At 53.1% G+C, this 16316-nt stretch overlaps 1 protein-coding gene across 4 annotated transcripts in view; it reads left to right on the top strand.

The window, feature by feature from the left end:
* HPN (hepsin) overlaps positions 1–13582 on the top strand; it is a 53404-nt gene extending 39822 nt beyond the window's left edge. For 3 of the 4 annotated variants that reach the window (XM_075907517.1, XM_075907514.1, XM_025180516.2), the window contains 7 exons: positions 5326–5366; positions 7292–7457; positions 7740–7930; positions 8214–8309; positions 10677–10819; positions 10904–11068; positions 11233–13582. In XM_075907517.1, coding sequence (XP_075763632.1) covers positions 5326–5366; positions 7292–7457; positions 7740–7930; positions 8214–8309; positions 10677–10819; positions 10904–11068; positions 11233–11271 — 841 coding nt within the window. In that variant the 3' untranslated portion in view covers positions 11272–13582. The remainder of the gene's footprint in view (positions 1–5325; positions 5367–7291; positions 7458–7739; positions 7931–8213; positions 8310–10676; positions 10820–10903; positions 11069–11232) is intronic. The other variant, XM_075907516.1, reaches the window with a different exon arrangement.
* The last annotated feature ends 2734 nt before the right edge of the window (positions 13583–16316 follow it).

Raw genomic sequence — 16316 nt, 5'->3', positions numbered from 1 at the left:
AGTTGAGAGGCGGAGGCGTCCTTATAGGCTAATTGAATAGCCAATAGAAATCCCGTTGACTGTTCAATTAGTTAATTCATCTAAATTTAATATCCCTAACCAATATTGAGGTCATGTGTGCTTGTTCAGATGTGTGCCACCATGGCCCCCACCAGTTACTGACAAAAAACATATACGTTAAATTGATATGGAAGAAAAAATTCTAAAAAATGGATAGTTAACAAGGTGCAGGACCCTGCAAGTACCCACCCTGAAAACCACCCACCCACCATTCCTGCATCCATGGGCTCCCCAGCCCCTGCACCCCCATCCTGTGCACCCTTTACCACTAACCCTCCATTGTGCCCCTTTGTCCCTAACTTCCGCAAGGTCCCCCTGTCATCCCAACCCCTGTACTTTCCTCCCAGCTGTGCCCCAACCTCCACCCTGCACTTCCAGTATGTCCTGCCAAACTGCCCCTCTGCCCAGTACCCTCCATCCCCTTTGCCCAGCAACACCCATGCCCAGTTGCCCCTCACCCTCTGGCTACTGTGCCCTAGGCATGGGCCCAGTTTGCCCAGCTCTAAGGCCGGCCCTTCCCCTGGTCACTGTGGGCTGCTCCACTGCAGAGCGGTAGCTCTGAGAGGTCACACTGGCTTTGAGCTCAGGGACTGTGACTTCCCTTCTTACCAAGCATATGGACCCCACAGCAGGAAACTGACTTGGATGTCACTGAACTCTAAAACCTAGTGAAGCAGGTGGAACTTGGAGACACTGAAGGGAAATTATAGGCAGACATTTTATATAGATCTGCACCCTCTCTGGCTTTATTTTCCTTGCCATTTTTGGGGTAGGCAGGTTGTCTTGTCTTGCCAGTGAGTCCCAAAATCCCTTAGAAGGGGGCCATTTGTTTGAGAGTTTTTCAGAAATGAAATGGGTTTGGGTCACAAATGTAGAGTGACAGTTATGAGTTTAGAGTGGGTGATTCAATATTGTAGAGGTGATGGCTTTTTCTTCCTCAACCAAGAAAATAATCCAAAATAACCCTTCAGTAGAACAAAACAAGCATGAGGTTGAATAAACAAATTAAACAAAATAAAAATAGTAGAAGCACTAAATGCAGAATGGCAGAGAAAGCAAGATGCAGCAGCATGTTACCCCCTCTCCTCCAAATCAGGCACCAGCTCCTTGTAAAGTGTCAGGACTCCTATTATGAACAATCATGGAATCGTAAAGCTGGAAGAGACCTCAGGAAGCATTGAGTCCAGCCCCCTTCCCAAAGGAGTACCAGCCCCAATTAAATCATCCCAGCCAGGGCTTTGTCAAACCAGGACTTAAAATAGTTTAGTGATGGAGAGTCTACCAGTTCTCAAGGTAAATCCTGTTTTAGCTTCATCTTGGACAAATACAGTCTCACACGCAGCTCCTCTGCTCATCTGCCAAGGGTGCCTGCTTGCAGATCTCTGATCCCAAGGCCATGGAGAAATGGGGGATGGGGGAGGGCTTTCTCTGAGTGAGCCCCCAACACATGCTTCATCAGGCCACCGGATGGTCTTCAGGGACATGAGGTCATCTCATTTCTCCTGTTGGTCAGAGTATCCTGAGGATCCCACCGCCCAGGCTCTGCACAGCCCATATGGGGAGGGACCATTTGATATTCCTCCCTATGACCGAGTGTAAAACAGTGCACGAGTGTGTGTCTCATAATGGGTGGGCCATGCTAATGGGGAGAGAAGTTCCTAGTTAAATCTCTCCTTCTCTCTGCCCAGGCAGCATTCACAGAGACAATCCACAGCCCCCTGGGTCTGGACAGCGATCAGCCAATCTCCTGAGAACTTTTGCAACTGTATGCCACACGGCCCTGCCAGCTGGACCACATGGCAGCCACTGGAGCTGAAACTGGGGCCGCAGTGGGGCTTCAGTAGGGACATGGGGCTCCATGTGGCCCAGCCAGATGGGACCGGAGCTGTGTGGCAGCTGCTGGGGCCATGGTACTGAAAATAGCCCTGGGGCCCCGGGCTCTAGTCCAGGCACATAGACTCATAGAATACTAGAACTGGAAGGGACCTTAAGAGGTCATCGAGTTTAGTCGCCTGCCCTCATGGCAGGATCAAGTACCATCTAGACCAGGGCTACTCATCTTTGGAAGCCCCAGGGGCTACAGTGAAACAGCACATGCCGAAGGCCACAACTTAAGTGTAGTTGCATATACATGAAAATTTATATGCAAATAACTTCTTTCACACTGACGATCATGAATACAAAGATTAATGCAAGATTACACAACATGCAGGCCCAATTTAAGTCAGTTCTGCTGATATTAATAAAATGCAATATTTACCCATTTTCCACTCATATGGCAGCACTTTTAATGAGCAATGAAAGTCCAGGAATTTAACTACTAAAAAGCATATCAACAGAAGATCATTATATTGACTTGCCATTGTGGACTGTGTTCCCATTGGAGGCCATGTTCAAAGGATCCCGCTCATGGGCTGCTTGTTGAGCCCTGCGTAAACCCAAACTGCACCATGGGCCAGAAACAAATGGGCTGTGGGCCGCAGGCTATGTGTTGAGGAGCCCTGGTCTAGACTATGCCTGATAGATGTCTATCTAACCTGCTCTTAAATATCTCCAGGGACAGAAATTCCACAACCTCCCCAGGGAAATTATTCCAGTGTCTAACAACCCTGACAGGAAGTTTTTCCTAATGTCCAACCTAAACTTCCCTTGCTGCAGTTTAAGCCCATTGCTTCTTGGCCTAGTCTCAGAGGCCAAGGAGAACAATTTTTCTCCCTCCTCCTTGTGACACCCTTTTAGATACTTGAAAACCGCTATCATGTCCCCTCTCGGTCGTCTCCTTTCCAAACTAAACAAGTTGAATTCATTCAGGCTTCCCTCATAGCTCATGTTTTCGAGACCTTTATTTATTCTTGTTGCTCTTTTCTGGACCTTCTCCAATTTCTCCACATCTTTCTTGAAATGTGGTGCCCAGAACTGGACACAGTATTCCAATTGAGTGGAAGAATGACTTCTCATGTCTTTCTCACTTCTTTCTCACAACACTCCTGTTAATGCAGCCCAGAATCATGTTTGCTTCTTTTGCAACAGTGTCACACTGTTGACTCATGGTTAACTTGTGGTCCACTCTGACCCCTAGATCCCTTTCTGCAGTACTTCTTCCTAAGCAGTCACTTCCCATTCTGTAGGGCTAGGTCTACACTTGCCCTTGAATGCAAATGTAGACATTCGAAATTGCAAATTAAGCGTGGATTTAAATATCCCATGCTTCATTTGCATAATCGCGGACTGCCACTTTTCCGCAATAGTGCTATTTCAGGACATCAAACTCTGTCCCCACAGGGTTATTTTGAGAAAAAATCCTTCCCTCAAAATAACCCTTAAACCTCATTTTTTGAGGAGGAAGGGTTATTTCGAGGGAAGGGTTTTCTCTTGAAATAACCCCGCAGGGACCGAGTTTGTTGTCCCGAAATAGGGCTATTGTGGAAAAGGGGCAGTCCACGATTATGCAAATGAAGTGTGGGATATTTAAATCCCCTCTTCATTGCAATTTCAGATGTCTACATTTGTATTCCTCCCTTAAAGGAGGAATCAAGTGTAGACATACCCTAGGTGTGAAATGGTTTGTTCCTTCCTAAGTGGAGCACTTTGCATTTGTCCTTATTTAACTTCATCCTATTTACCTCAGACCATTTCTCCAGTTTGTTCAGATCATTTTGAATTATGACCCTATCCTACAAAGCAGTTGCAACCCCTCCCAGCTTGCTATCATCTGCAAACTTAATGGCTGTGTCTACATTGGCATCCCTTTCCGGAAAAGGAATGCTAATGAGACGAGTCGCAATTGCAAATCCACGGGGGATTTAAATATCCCCCGCGGCATTTGCATTTACATGGCTGCCGCTTTTTTCCGGCTTGGGGATATGCCGGAGAAAAGCGCCAGTCTAGATGTGATTCTCCGGAAAATAAGCCCTTTTACGGAGGATCTCTTATTCCTACTTTCAAGCCAGAAAAAAGCGGCAGCCATGTAAATGCAAATGCCGCGGGGGATATTTAAATCCCCCGCGGATTTGCAATTGCGACTCGTCTCATTAGCATCCCTTTTCCGGAAAGGGATGCCAATGTAGACGTAGCCAATATCTCCTGCCAAGATCTCCTGGTTAAGCCAAGGTGATCTTTTGCCATGCTCTCTATCTTTCCTACCCAGAAGACTAGCTTGCTTTTGGGCCCTTAATAATTACCTTTTGAAAAACTGCCAACTCTCTTCAGTTGTTTTTCCTCTTAGTCTTGCTTCCCGTGGGACCTTACCTACCAGCTCTGAGTTTACCAAAATCTGCCCTTCTGAAATCCATTGTCTCTATTTTGCTGTTCTCCCTTCTATCATGCCTTAGCTTAGAATCATGAACCCTAGGATTTCATGGTCACTTTCACCCAAGCGGCCTTCCATTTTCAAATTCTCAACTGGTTCCTCTCTATTTGTTAAAATCAAATCTAGAACAGCTTCCCCCCCCCCCCCCCCCCCCATCGCTTTTTCAGCCTTCGGAAATAAAAACATTGTCTTCAATGCAGTCCAAGAACTTATTGGATAGTCTGGGGCAGGGTTGCATGGTGGGCGACTGCCCTGTGTGCTGGGACAGGAGCTGGGGCCACTGTGCAGCTGCTCCTGGGCTGGGGCCGTGGTGCTATTTTTAGTACCGAGGCCCCGGCTCCAGCTCCACCAGTCACCATACATCCTGCCCTGGCCACAGCTCCAGTACTGGTGAAGGGTTGGAATTAGGGCCAGGGCTGTATGGTGGCTGCCCAGCTGCTCCTGAGGAGGACCAGCTGCCTGCCATGGAGCAGCTGAACAGCCACTGTGTGGCTCTGCTGAGGAGGAGGGCAGGTTTTGAATTCTTTGCGTGGGCCTGCGCAAGCACAAACCCTACAGGGAACTATGGTGTGTGTGCCTGTGCCTGTACCCTCCCCCCCTCCGCCCGCTGGAAGGGCTGCTGTTTGTCGATCTGTATCTTTCCACCCCCTGCTGTGTGTGTGTCTGTGCCTATCCTGCCCAGTGCTGAAAGGGCATCCCCTGACCATCCATCACACCCTACTGTGTGTGTGTGTGTGTGTATCTGTCCCTCTGCTGCCCCGCCTCACACCCTCATTCTATCTAGCCTTGTCTCTTGTCAGTGAATACACATGGGTTGGAAGTGTGCATACAGAGCTGTGTCTGGGACAGTGGAACCTTCCCTACATGTTCAGGAGGGGTAAAGATGCACTTCACACCCCACACATATCCCCTGCTGTCCCACCCCCAAGCTGATCCCTCACATTTCTGTCTTACAGTGACTGCCCGATGGGCCAGTTCCTTGCAACGCTCTGCCAAGGTATGAAGTCCTCAGCCCTGGTAATAACCAAACCACCTTTCAGTCCATAGGCACACCTACTTCCCCACCCAGACACCTACTGACCCATCCCTCTCTGCAATGACACCCCTGTCTGTCCTTCCTTCTCCACCCAGTCCATCTGCCTCCATTCCCAGACAGCCACCTACCAGTGCATCCTGTTTGCAACAATACTCCCATCCGTCCTTCCTTCTTTACTCCTTTCTATCTGCCTCCATCTCCAGCCTGACACCTACTGACCTATTCCTCTCTGCAATGACTATTCCCATCCATCCTTCCATCTCCACTCTCCCTTCCCACCCTACATCCCCAGGCAGCCACCCACCATTCCATCCTCTCTGCAATGACACCCTCCATCTCTTCCCTTCATCCATCTCCGTTCCATTCACCCACCTTTATACCCACCTTACGAATCATGTACTGATCGATTCATCTGCATCGTTACACATACCCTGCATTCCTCCATCTTCACCCCACTTCCATCCATCTTTATGCCATATGCCCTGTCCTTCTATGCCCCTACCTCCATGCCCATTCACCCATCATTTCCATACCTCTACACCCTTATTTATCCTTCCACCTTTACACATCAATCTCCATTCCAGAAACTCCTGTCTATCCATCCATCAAACTCCATCCACCCACCTCTTTCCACACTCAGTAGCCACCCATCCACCCATCTCCATACCCACCCAGCCACTATCCATCCACCCGTCCATCTCCACACCCAGTATCCACCACCCACCTGCATACCCAACCAGTCAGTCATGTACCCACCTATCCATCTGTATACCTCACATCCATCCTTCTCCCCAGACTCCCTGTTTACTCCCCTTGTACACACACATATCTATTTGTGAGTTTATCCCCATGCATTCCCCTTTCTCTCTGGTCAGTGCCCAGCACAATCAGCCCATTAACAGAGGTGGTTATAATATTTATTCTTTCATTTCCAATGAAAAATAACATTTTTAGTGAAGTTTCAAACTCTATTAAGTATTTGAATTCTGAAGCACAGTCAAAGCGCTGATCGGCTGTTTGTCCACTCAGTGCGCTAGTCTGGACGCTCCCCTGCCGACATCAAAGCCCTTTGTCGGCAGCCCCAGTAAACCTCATCCCATGAGGAATAACGGGACTGCCGACAAAAGGCTTTGATGTCGGCAGGGGAGCGTCCAGACTAGCGCGCTGAGTGGACAAACAGCTGATCAGCTGTTTGTCAGCTCAGCGCGGCAGCCATGTAAATGTAAATGAAGCCGCGATCATTTAAATCTATCTAGCCAGATGACAGAGGCATGTAGTCTAGACACAGCCTCAGTTGCACTTTGGTCTCTCCTCTTGGGACAGGGGTGTTGTTTTTTCAACTAGGGCAGAGAATTCTCCCAAGAAATTTCATTTTGTCAGAAACCCAGTTTTCCATTGACATCAGTGGAGCTACAGCCAATGGACCCCAGTTGAATTCTGGCCCTGTTGGCTCCAGTAGAGCTACAGCCCATTGACCTCAGCTGGGAATTGCCCCATTGACTCTAGTGGAGCAATGGCCCATGGAGCCCGGCTGATATGGGCCATTGACCCCATCTGGGAATTGCCCCGTTGATTCCAGTGGAGCTACAGCCCATGGAGCCCAGCGTAGGTCTGGTGGAGTGAGTTCTGGGCCCCATTGTGCCAGTTGCTGCACCGACACTTCCTGGCTCCTGGAGAATTTAGCTGAAACAGAAGCTACAAGATAAAATGTGGCATCCAAAGTAACCTGGAAACTTCCCTTGGTGTCAAGGTGCAAGGGGAGTTGCTCATTGGTGCTGCCTCATTGGTTAGCCTGGTACCAGACTCCGGGAGTGTCAAGGCCCCAGGGTTGGCTATGGAGGGGTTCGGCGGAGTGTGGCTAGCACTGATTGATGTGTCCCCTGCAGACTGTGGGCGCAGGAAGCTGTCTGTTGACCGGATCGTGGGGGGCCAGGATGCCAGCCTGGGCAAGTGGCCATGGCAGGTCAGCCTGCGCTATGACGGCACCCACCTCTGTGGTGGCTCCATTATCTCCAGCGAGTGGGTTATCACCGCCGCGCACTGCTTCCCTGAGTGAGTGCCGGCATGAAGCATGGACAGTATCCTGGAGTCCCGTCTCCAACCCTGCCCCCCCCACCTCTAATCACTTAGACCCCTCTTCCCTCCCAGAGCTGTGGATAGATTCCAGGAGTTCTGGTTCCCAGCCCTCCCCATATTCCATCCACTAGACTCCATTGTCCAGAGAGAGAACATGGGAGTCCTGACTCCCAGCCCTCTGCCCATCCCTGGTGGGGGAAGGGTTGGCAGCCCCATCTTACCCCCTGATGCTCTGTCTCTGTTCATCCATCCCTGCAGAAGGAACCGGGTGGTGAGCCGCTGGCGGGTTTTCTCAGGCGCCATCTCTCAGGTCTCCAGCAGAGGGCAGCAGGTGGGGGTGACAGGTGTAGTGTACCACGCAGGCTACCTGCCCTTCCTGGATCCCAACAGCGAGGAGAACAGCAACGACATTGCACTGGTGCACCTGGCTACACCCCTCAGCTTCACTGGTGCGTGTGGGCGAGTGGTGACACTGGGAGTGTGGGGCATCCACCTGAGAGATTGGGGGGCACCCCACTCACTGCAAGAGGACACCATTGGGGCTTTGTGAGTGGATCTGTGGTATGAGTGTGTGTGTTAGTGAGTCTGGGCGTGCATAGCAGTTATGTGTGTGAGGGGTGTCTGTAGTATGTGCACATTGTACGTGTATCTACCATCTGTGTGCGTGTGATTGTGTGTGCATGTGATATGTACCCCTTGTGTCTGCCTCATGCCCGGACTCTGTCTCCTCAGAGGACGTCCAGCCTGTCTGCCTCCCAGCACTGGGGCAGCCCCTCTTGGACGGGAAGGTGTGCACTGTGACTGGCTGGGGTAACACCCAGTACTATGGTGAGTGTGCAACAGCCTCCACTGACATGGCTCTGCCCAGGCACACAGTACAAGGCCCTGCCTCTCCCTGTGAGTGACCAGGGGAAGGGCCCTCATCAGGGTCACACAGCTGGGAGTCCAGGGATGGAGGAATTGGGCCATTTGGAACAGACCTGTATGGTCAAAGTTTGACCATAGGCTTCAAACTTTGGGGGGTTCTGCAGCAGCTACTTCAGCTATTCTGGCCTGGGGGATTATCAGGGGTGAGGCCTGGCATGGGGCAGTAGCTGGGTCAGGTTCCCCCCCTCTGCACTCACCACAGTGGCAGGAACCAGAGCAACTTGGGAGCCTGCTCTGCCCTGCCAAGCTGCCCTCTTCCAGCCTGCTGTGTTGCACTCCACCACAGCAACAGGGGTTTCCTCAGGCCCTGCCCCTGGGTACTGGTGCGGGGTTGCCTCAGACCCTGTGTCCACCTAGGGATGGCTCTGCTGGGGTTGCCATCTTTCTAATTCCTGGAAACTGAACCTCTGAGGCCCCACCCACTGCCCCGTTTCTCCCTCCAAAGCCCCCCAACGTTTACTGCTTCCCCAAGCTCTGCCCCCATTGCCCATTCTTTCCCCAACCCCACGGTGCTGGCTGGATCATCTTGAGGATCCTGGTTGCAGGTAGGGGCAGCCCAGCTGTGCAGGGTTAATGACCTGGCACCTCCCGCCATCTCGCAGTAATGGGGCTTTTGGTCTGGGTGCCATTTACAGTTGCCAGATCCCTAAAAACCAAGCACCTGGCCACCCTAAATGGCTCTTGGACACACAACCCAAAACCCGGTAAAACCTGGATGGGTAGCAAGCCTGGGCTCCACCCTCAGCTTCCCCCCCCCCCCACCCCCTAAGAGCCAACTTCAGGAAAGTCTGCCCCATGGGGGCACAGCACACCAGGAGGTCGCTCCCTGTGGGAGCAGGTGCCAGTGTTTGGGTGGCGGGGTGGATGCCAGATAGGTGAGACACCAGGGCTTGGCGAGGGTGCGGGGTGGGGAACAGTGGATTCCAGGCAGATGTGGGCTGGAGTTTGGGAATGGGACAGGACAGGTGCTGGAGTTCAGGCAGGGACCAGAAGTCCTGACCTCTAGGGGCATGTTGAATATGGGCCACGGGAGGGTGGCCACTGGAGAAGTGGGGATTGGTTCTGGGGGGGAGGTGGATGCCAGGAGGGCAGGGTCTGGGTATAGGTCGGGTGGGCCAAGTACAGGGGTGGGTGGACATTGGGTGCAGGGCTGGATGTGGGGCTGGTATGGGACAGGAATGGGCAGGTGGATGCTGGAAGGATGGGGGTGAGGGGTAGTGGACACCAGGAGCACAGAGAGTATTTGGATGGAAGGCAGATGCCCAGTGTGGGAAGCTCAGTGCCAAGGGGAGTGGATGCTGGGCAGTCAGGGGCTGAGTGTGGGGGGCATCAATTCTGAGTGGGCAGGAGTGGAGGGGAGTACACCAGGTGAATAAGGGCTGGATTCAGGTAGGGGACAGATGCTAGGCAGGCTGAGGCCAGGTCTGGAGGGGCAGAATCAGGGTGGTCAGGACAGTTTTTTGGGGAGGGGGGTTGATGCTAAGCAGGCAGTACAGGATGGGACTGGTTTTGGAGTGGGGACAGAAGTCAGATGTGCAAGGTCTGGGGGTGGGTGAGTGGATGCCTGGCTGGTGAGGACTGATGTGAGGTAAGCAGGGGCTGGGCTATGGGGTTGGGGGGGCAATAGCCAGGTGGGCAGAAGCTGGATGGGGGGGTGCAAGGCAGGTAGAGTTTGGGGGCTGGGTTTGGAGGGGAACGGAGCTGGGTTTGAGTGGATGTTAGGAGGTAGGAGGGGGGACAGATAGGGGGATAGAAGGACTAGGTTGGTGGGACAGGAGCCAGGGGGAAGGAGTTGGGTTGAGGGAGTGGATACTGAGCAGGTGAGGAAAGGGGGGAACAGATGTGGAGCAGGGGTTCTGATTTGGGGGGGGCAATAGCCGGGGGGCCAGGAGCTGGGTTGGAGGAGTGGATGCCAGGCAATTGAGGACATGGGGCAGATGTGGCCTGATTTGGGGGTGGATGCAGGGCAGGGGCTTGGGCACAGGGGGCAGGGGCTAGATTGAGGGATGGTGCAGGTAGGGGGCTGGTTTGGAGGGTGGATATAGGGTAGGGGGCTGGGCTCAGGGGCCAGGGGCTGGTTTGGGGCATAGTGCAGGGTAGGGGGCTGGGATCAAGGGGCAGAGGCTGGTTTGGAGGGTGGATACAGGGCAGGGATGGTTGGGGGTGGTGGTACAGGGTAGGAGGCTGGGCTCGGGACCAAGGGCTGGTTTAAGGTGGGGATCTTGGTCGGGCAGCAGGACCCCTTGCTCATTCTCACCTCCTCTCCAGGGCAGCAATCCAGCATTCTGCAGGAGGCCTCCGTGCCAATCATCAGCACCGCGCTGTGCAACTCACCTGAGTATTACGGAAACCAGATCTACCCCCGCATGTTCTGCGCTGGCTATGCCGAGGGTGGCACCGATGCCTGTCAGGTGGGGCTGCTGGGGCGGGTGAGATGGGAGGGAATTCAGGTGCGTGGCAGGTCACTGAACTCTTTCTTGTCTCCCTCTTGGCAGGGCGACAGTGGGGGGCCCTTTGTATGTGAGGACGGCATCTCCCGCACCCCGCGCTGGCGGCTCTGCGGCGTGGTCAGCTGGGGCACTGGCTGTGCCCTGCCCCACAAGCCGGGGGTCTACACCAGGGTGGGTGCCTTCCATGACTGGATCCACCAGGCCATGAAGGTTTGTGGGGAAGAGGGCTGGGATGGTCCCCCAGTTACTGTCCCTTTCAGTCTGTTCCTCCGGGGACAGGGTGCGGGCAGTGGGAGGGATCATTGGTGGGGCAGGGTTCCGTTTCTCCCAGTCTGCTGGGCCAGCCCTTGATGCCCATCTCTCTCTCTCTGCAGACTCACTCCCTGGCCAGCGGGATCGTTTCCCAGCACTGACCCCTGCTGCCTATGTTCTGCACCATTCCACTGGTGCCAGCCCTCCCCTCCCCTCAACCCTGCCTAACAGATGCTGCCCCCTCCATTCTGGCCACAAGGGGAAGATCTTCCTACGTGACCCATTGGGCTTTGCGACCTGATGACCTTCGACTTCTGACCTTTACAACGCCTTACTGGAATGCGAGTGTGGGTGGAAGAATGGTCCAGATCTACCTATCACAACGCAGTGCTGGCCCTTTAAGCTTCCCCCCACGAGTGGTGGACTTGCACCAGCTCTGTAAGAGCCTATCGGCTGATTGGGGGTTTCTAGCTCCACCAATCGCAATGCAGTGCTAGCTCATTTACTCTCCAACAGGTTCTGCTAGAAGCACAGGGATAATCCATGACCTGCTAGAGTCTTCCGTGCTGTGACAAGGGGGAAGGGGTCTGGAGAAGAGTATCTGTGAATGGTTAACAGTAAGGCATGTGGCTGCATACACCACACCCTCTGCCATTCACAAGCCAAACCGGTTAGAGTTGTCTGTTTTTAATCCCTGCTGTTCTGAGTGAGACCAGACCCACCAGTAGCTCTGCCCCAGTGGCATGGGGGACTAGATTCTGTCCCACAGCCCTAGAAGGAACTGGGACTCAGCCTGGGGATGGGACCAGGGCACAGCCCTTAGGGGTTGGGAGCTGTGAGGGTGGAGTAGACTGACCCACAGCCTGAAGAGAGTCCCAATACACAGCTATGGGGCTGTTGAACACCTGGGTCCAGTGCTGATGCTCCAAACTAGCAGGGCCCCAGAAGGAGGGAGCAGTGCCTCCACTCCTGCCAGGCTTCCCCTTTCCCAGGAGACACACAAACCTCGGGGAGCCTGAGAGCTTTCTTCACAGACAGTCCAGGACTGCAACAGGCCATCCTTCCTTCCATAGTATCCCCAGCCTGGGGTGCTTAGAAGAACCAGAGCTCTCCTTGTGTCTATGATGGGACTCAGGTTGATTCCAATATATTGGGGGCAGATTGTGGAAGGTCATGTCCCAGCTAGCACTGTGATAACTAGTGCAACACCTGCTCAGCGTAGCATTACTCAGAGGAGGGCATGTGGAATGGGAGCCCCATGCTGGGACTGGGGAAGGCAGGGAGGTCAGCTTGGCTTACAGCAGGGGTGGGCAATTTTTGATAGAGGGGTGGCACTCCCAAGATTTTGGAAAGCAGTCGAGGGCCGCACTTTTCCAGGATATTAATGGAGGAGATACGGGGTCTGGGATGGAGGTTAGGTGCAGCAGGGAGCTTGGGGTAAGGGATTGGGCTGCAGGAGAGAGAGTGCAGTTTGGGAGGGAGTTTGCGTGAAGGAAGCATTTGTAACCTAGAGCAGGAGACTGGGATGCAGGGTTTTGGAATATGACCTAGGACAGGGGACTAGGTTGCAGGGGTTTCGTTTGTGACCTAGGGTGAAAGGGGATTGTGATCTGGGCAGAGGATTTGAGTGACAGATCTGGGAGGGGGTATGGGTGCAGGAGGGGGCCAGAGGGTTGGGGAAGGGCCAATGGCCAGGTCTGGCCAGTATACTTAGCAGCAGCCCAACCAGCCTGCCTCCCTGCAGAGGTAAGGGCTTAAAAAGTTTCTCAGCCAGTAGCCACCCTCTCTGCCTGCCCTGCTCCTGCACAGGCTGCCCAGCCATGTGCTTGTGTGAATAACTGAGCAGGGAGCTAGTGCTTCATGGCTGCCTATTATTCAAAAAGGCAGCTTCCATTGACCAGTTTCTGGCCAGAAGCCAGCCAATGGGATTATGCTGGGGATGGGAGTTACACCCAAAGCCTTTACTTCTCAGTTTTATAGAGAAATGGCCCTACAGCCACTTTTCTGAGCAGTGTGCTGGGCTGTTTGACAAGCAAGGTAGCCTGCCTGGGGCTCCCCACAGTGTCCGCGAGCTGGATCCAGTGAGTTGGGGGGGGCCAAATGCGGCCTGCAGGCCATATTTTGCCCAAGCCTGGTTTAGAGAGGCGAACTGCACACACTCAGACACACACAGCAGGGCCGTCCCTGGCAGCAGGGACACATCCTAACCCAGCTAGAGCAATCAACCACTCAGTGTCCATCCCTGCCTCCATCCTTGGCACACAATGGCTCACAGATTCACAGCCCATTGCTAATCCCCAGCCCTGCCCTGTGGGGGGATCCCTGAGAATTGCAGTCCCCGTGGCAGAGACCAAGCTGTGATTTTGCAGGGGGAGGGGTTGCCTGTATGAGTTATTTGCATTAGTGTCTCTCCCCGTGTACATCTGTGCACAGTGATCACTGCAATGAGAAATAAACACCAGTCTGGTTAGAGACCTGCCTGGGACTCATAAGAACGTAAGAATGGCTGTACTGGGTCAGACCAAAGGTCCATCTAGCTCAGTAGCCTGTCTGCCGACAGTGGCTAGTGCCAGGTGCCGCAGAGGGGGTAGACCAAGGACAATGATCAAGCAATTTGTCTCCTGCCATCCTTCTCCAGCCTCTGACAAACAGAGGCCAGGGACACCATTTCTATCCCCTGGCTAATAGCCTTTTATGGACCTAACCTCCATGAAATTATCTAGCTTCTCTTTATAGTCCTAGCTTTCACAGCCTCCTGTGGCAAGGAGTTCCACAGGTTGACTACGCGTTGTGTGAAGAAGAACTTTCTTTTATTAGTTTTAAACCTGCTACCCATTATTCCATAATTCTCCCTCCCCCATACCTTTGCTTAACTCGTTAGCAGGCAGTTAAGGAGACCACCCCCCTAAGAGCTGAGCCCTTGGCCAGTGGGGGCCCAGTTTGTTGTTGGGCATGGAGAGGAGGCAGCTGGGCCATGTTCCCATGACACCCATGGCTCTATTGCAGTTTGCTAACTCTGTGTCCTGGGCTCTGCCTAAAACAGCTTGCTCAGTTTACTACATCTGTCTTCACAGAGTGCAAGGCCAGCTGGAATCAGCTAGTCTGGCTACTCTGCCTCTTGCAGGCTATGGAAGGGCCTCACAATCAGGAGTGCCATTTAGGAGGGCTGGTGGGGGAGGAGTTTCAGATCAGAGGCATATGTGTGACATGTCAGTCCTGCAAAGGAGCAGTGCCCTAGGGCAGGGAGTCAGGGCTCTGTTTGACAGCAGAAGCAGGGTGGAGAGAAGAAAGGGCTGGTGAACCAATTTAGGACCTGGAAGTCTAGTCTGTAAAGCAGGAATCCAGGAGGAGGGGTGTTTTAGGGATAATACACCCCTCACAGCCAAAGTTACATTCAGAAAAGGGGGAGTTTTGGAGGTGAAACAAATATATTTGTTGTATTCAAGAGTTAGTAACAAAGCAAGAAAATACATTATAATTTTAAGTCTAACCAATAACAAGATGTGAGAACATGATAGTATTAGAGTGGGCCTAACATTAATTTTTTTTTAAAATTAAGGAATTTGATACAGTGCCCCTATCAGCTAATTTCTAAGTCATCTGCAAAACCTCTAGCATTTTCAGGTGCTTAAGTAGCCCCAGGAATCATGATTAAAGTTGCTCTAATCCAGCAAAACCAAGCACCTGGCCACAATCATTCCTAGAGTGGAGCAGTTAGAAAAACACCCTATCTTGATTGAGAATTAGCCTTTGCTGTAGAGCCCTCAGGTTAATCATTCTCACTGCTGTAGCAGTCTCGCCCATACAAAGGTCCATCTTACTCCTGTTTGGATTTGTCTAGTGTCAAGTGACCTGAACTTTCTAAAATTCACTGGGCAGGGGTCTCAGAGGGGAGCCGGTTTAGTCTGTAACTTTAAAAACAAGGAGTGGTCTTGTGGCACCTTAGAGACTAACTATATATTATGTGCTCTCATGGGCACAACCCACTTCCTCAGATGAGCAGAGTGGAGAGAAAAGGGATCCTCACAATTTATCACAGAAGAGAGAGGGAAGAAGTGCCAGCCCCTGTACAGGGGGAAGGGGCCATGGCCACCTCACTCTCCCTAACCTTCCATGGCCGCCTTGGCAGAAGTTTTAGGTGGCAAAGCCTTAACCCCTCAGTTCCTGCTCTTCCAGGGGAAGGGGCTGCAAGCTCAGCCATCTGGAAGGGCACAGGGTCCCCTGGGCACCCTTTGCTCTATGTCAACTCAGCCAGCTGCCAGAGAACTATATCTTCCTATAGTCTCTGACTCATGTTGTGCCACGCTTACCTGGGCCAGCCTTATTCTCACTCTCCAGACTCTAGCAGCAGCCTCATTGCATGGAGTGAGCCTGAGGGACAGACATAAGCAACATCCTTTGACATTCAGGCCCAGAGGCCTAGTCCTTTAGCTCCCAAGCCTGGAGGCCTAGTCCTGCTCTTTCTCCGGGATTGGGGAAGAAGGGGTAGGGGGACCTGGGCCCGCCCTCTCCACTGGGCCCCAACCCAGGGCCCTATCAGTGGTGAGTGCTTCCCACCACTGGCTTGGTGGGGAGTCCTCCCTGAAACATACCAAGCCTGCTGGGGTTTTTCCTGCTCCCTGCCCTGGGTTGCTTCCTACCCCAGTCCACGGGCCGGCGGAGATCCCACCCGGCGGAGGTCCCACCTGCAGCATTGGCCAGCACGGCATCTAGTGCCTCGGTGTCTGGTGTGGTAGCAGCACGTAGGTGGGCTGCACGTCGTGGCCGGCGTTGCGGTCGAGCCCGGCAGGGGACAGTAGCAGCGGAGGCGGCTGGTCCGGCGGTTCTTGTTCCAGCAACAGCAGCTGTGGCTCCAGTGGTTGGGCGGTAGCTCCTTCCCCTCCAGAGGTCAGCTCTGACTGAGCTGCCTCCCAGGCTTTTGTACCTGGGCCGCTGTTGGAGCAGGCCAGTTTGTTCTCCCGTTGGGGTGTGGGGCTGGCCTGCCTCGTCACAGATAGGGACATGTTGTCTGTCCGCTTTAGTATCTGGAGCAAACTGGCTCAGAGACAAAGGAGGGAAAAACCAAAAATTCCTTTGTCTCAGATCTGCATTTCTATGGGTTGACTGCTACCTGGCTAGGTACAGTTGACCCCTTAGTCCCCAAGCTGCTGGCCATTCTTCATGACCATGACAGGCCTGTAGATCTGGCCTCCCTCAGCCCAGCACG

This window comes from Pelodiscus sinensis, chromosome 24 (assembly GCF_049634645.1).
Source record: "Pelodiscus sinensis isolate JC-2024 chromosome 24, ASM4963464v1, whole genome shotgun sequence".
Lineage (NCBI taxonomy): Eukaryota > Metazoa > Chordata > Testudines > Trionychidae > Pelodiscus > Pelodiscus sinensis.
Note: the sequence above shows the minus strand (reverse complement) of the source record. Positions and strands in the feature narration are given on the sequence as shown.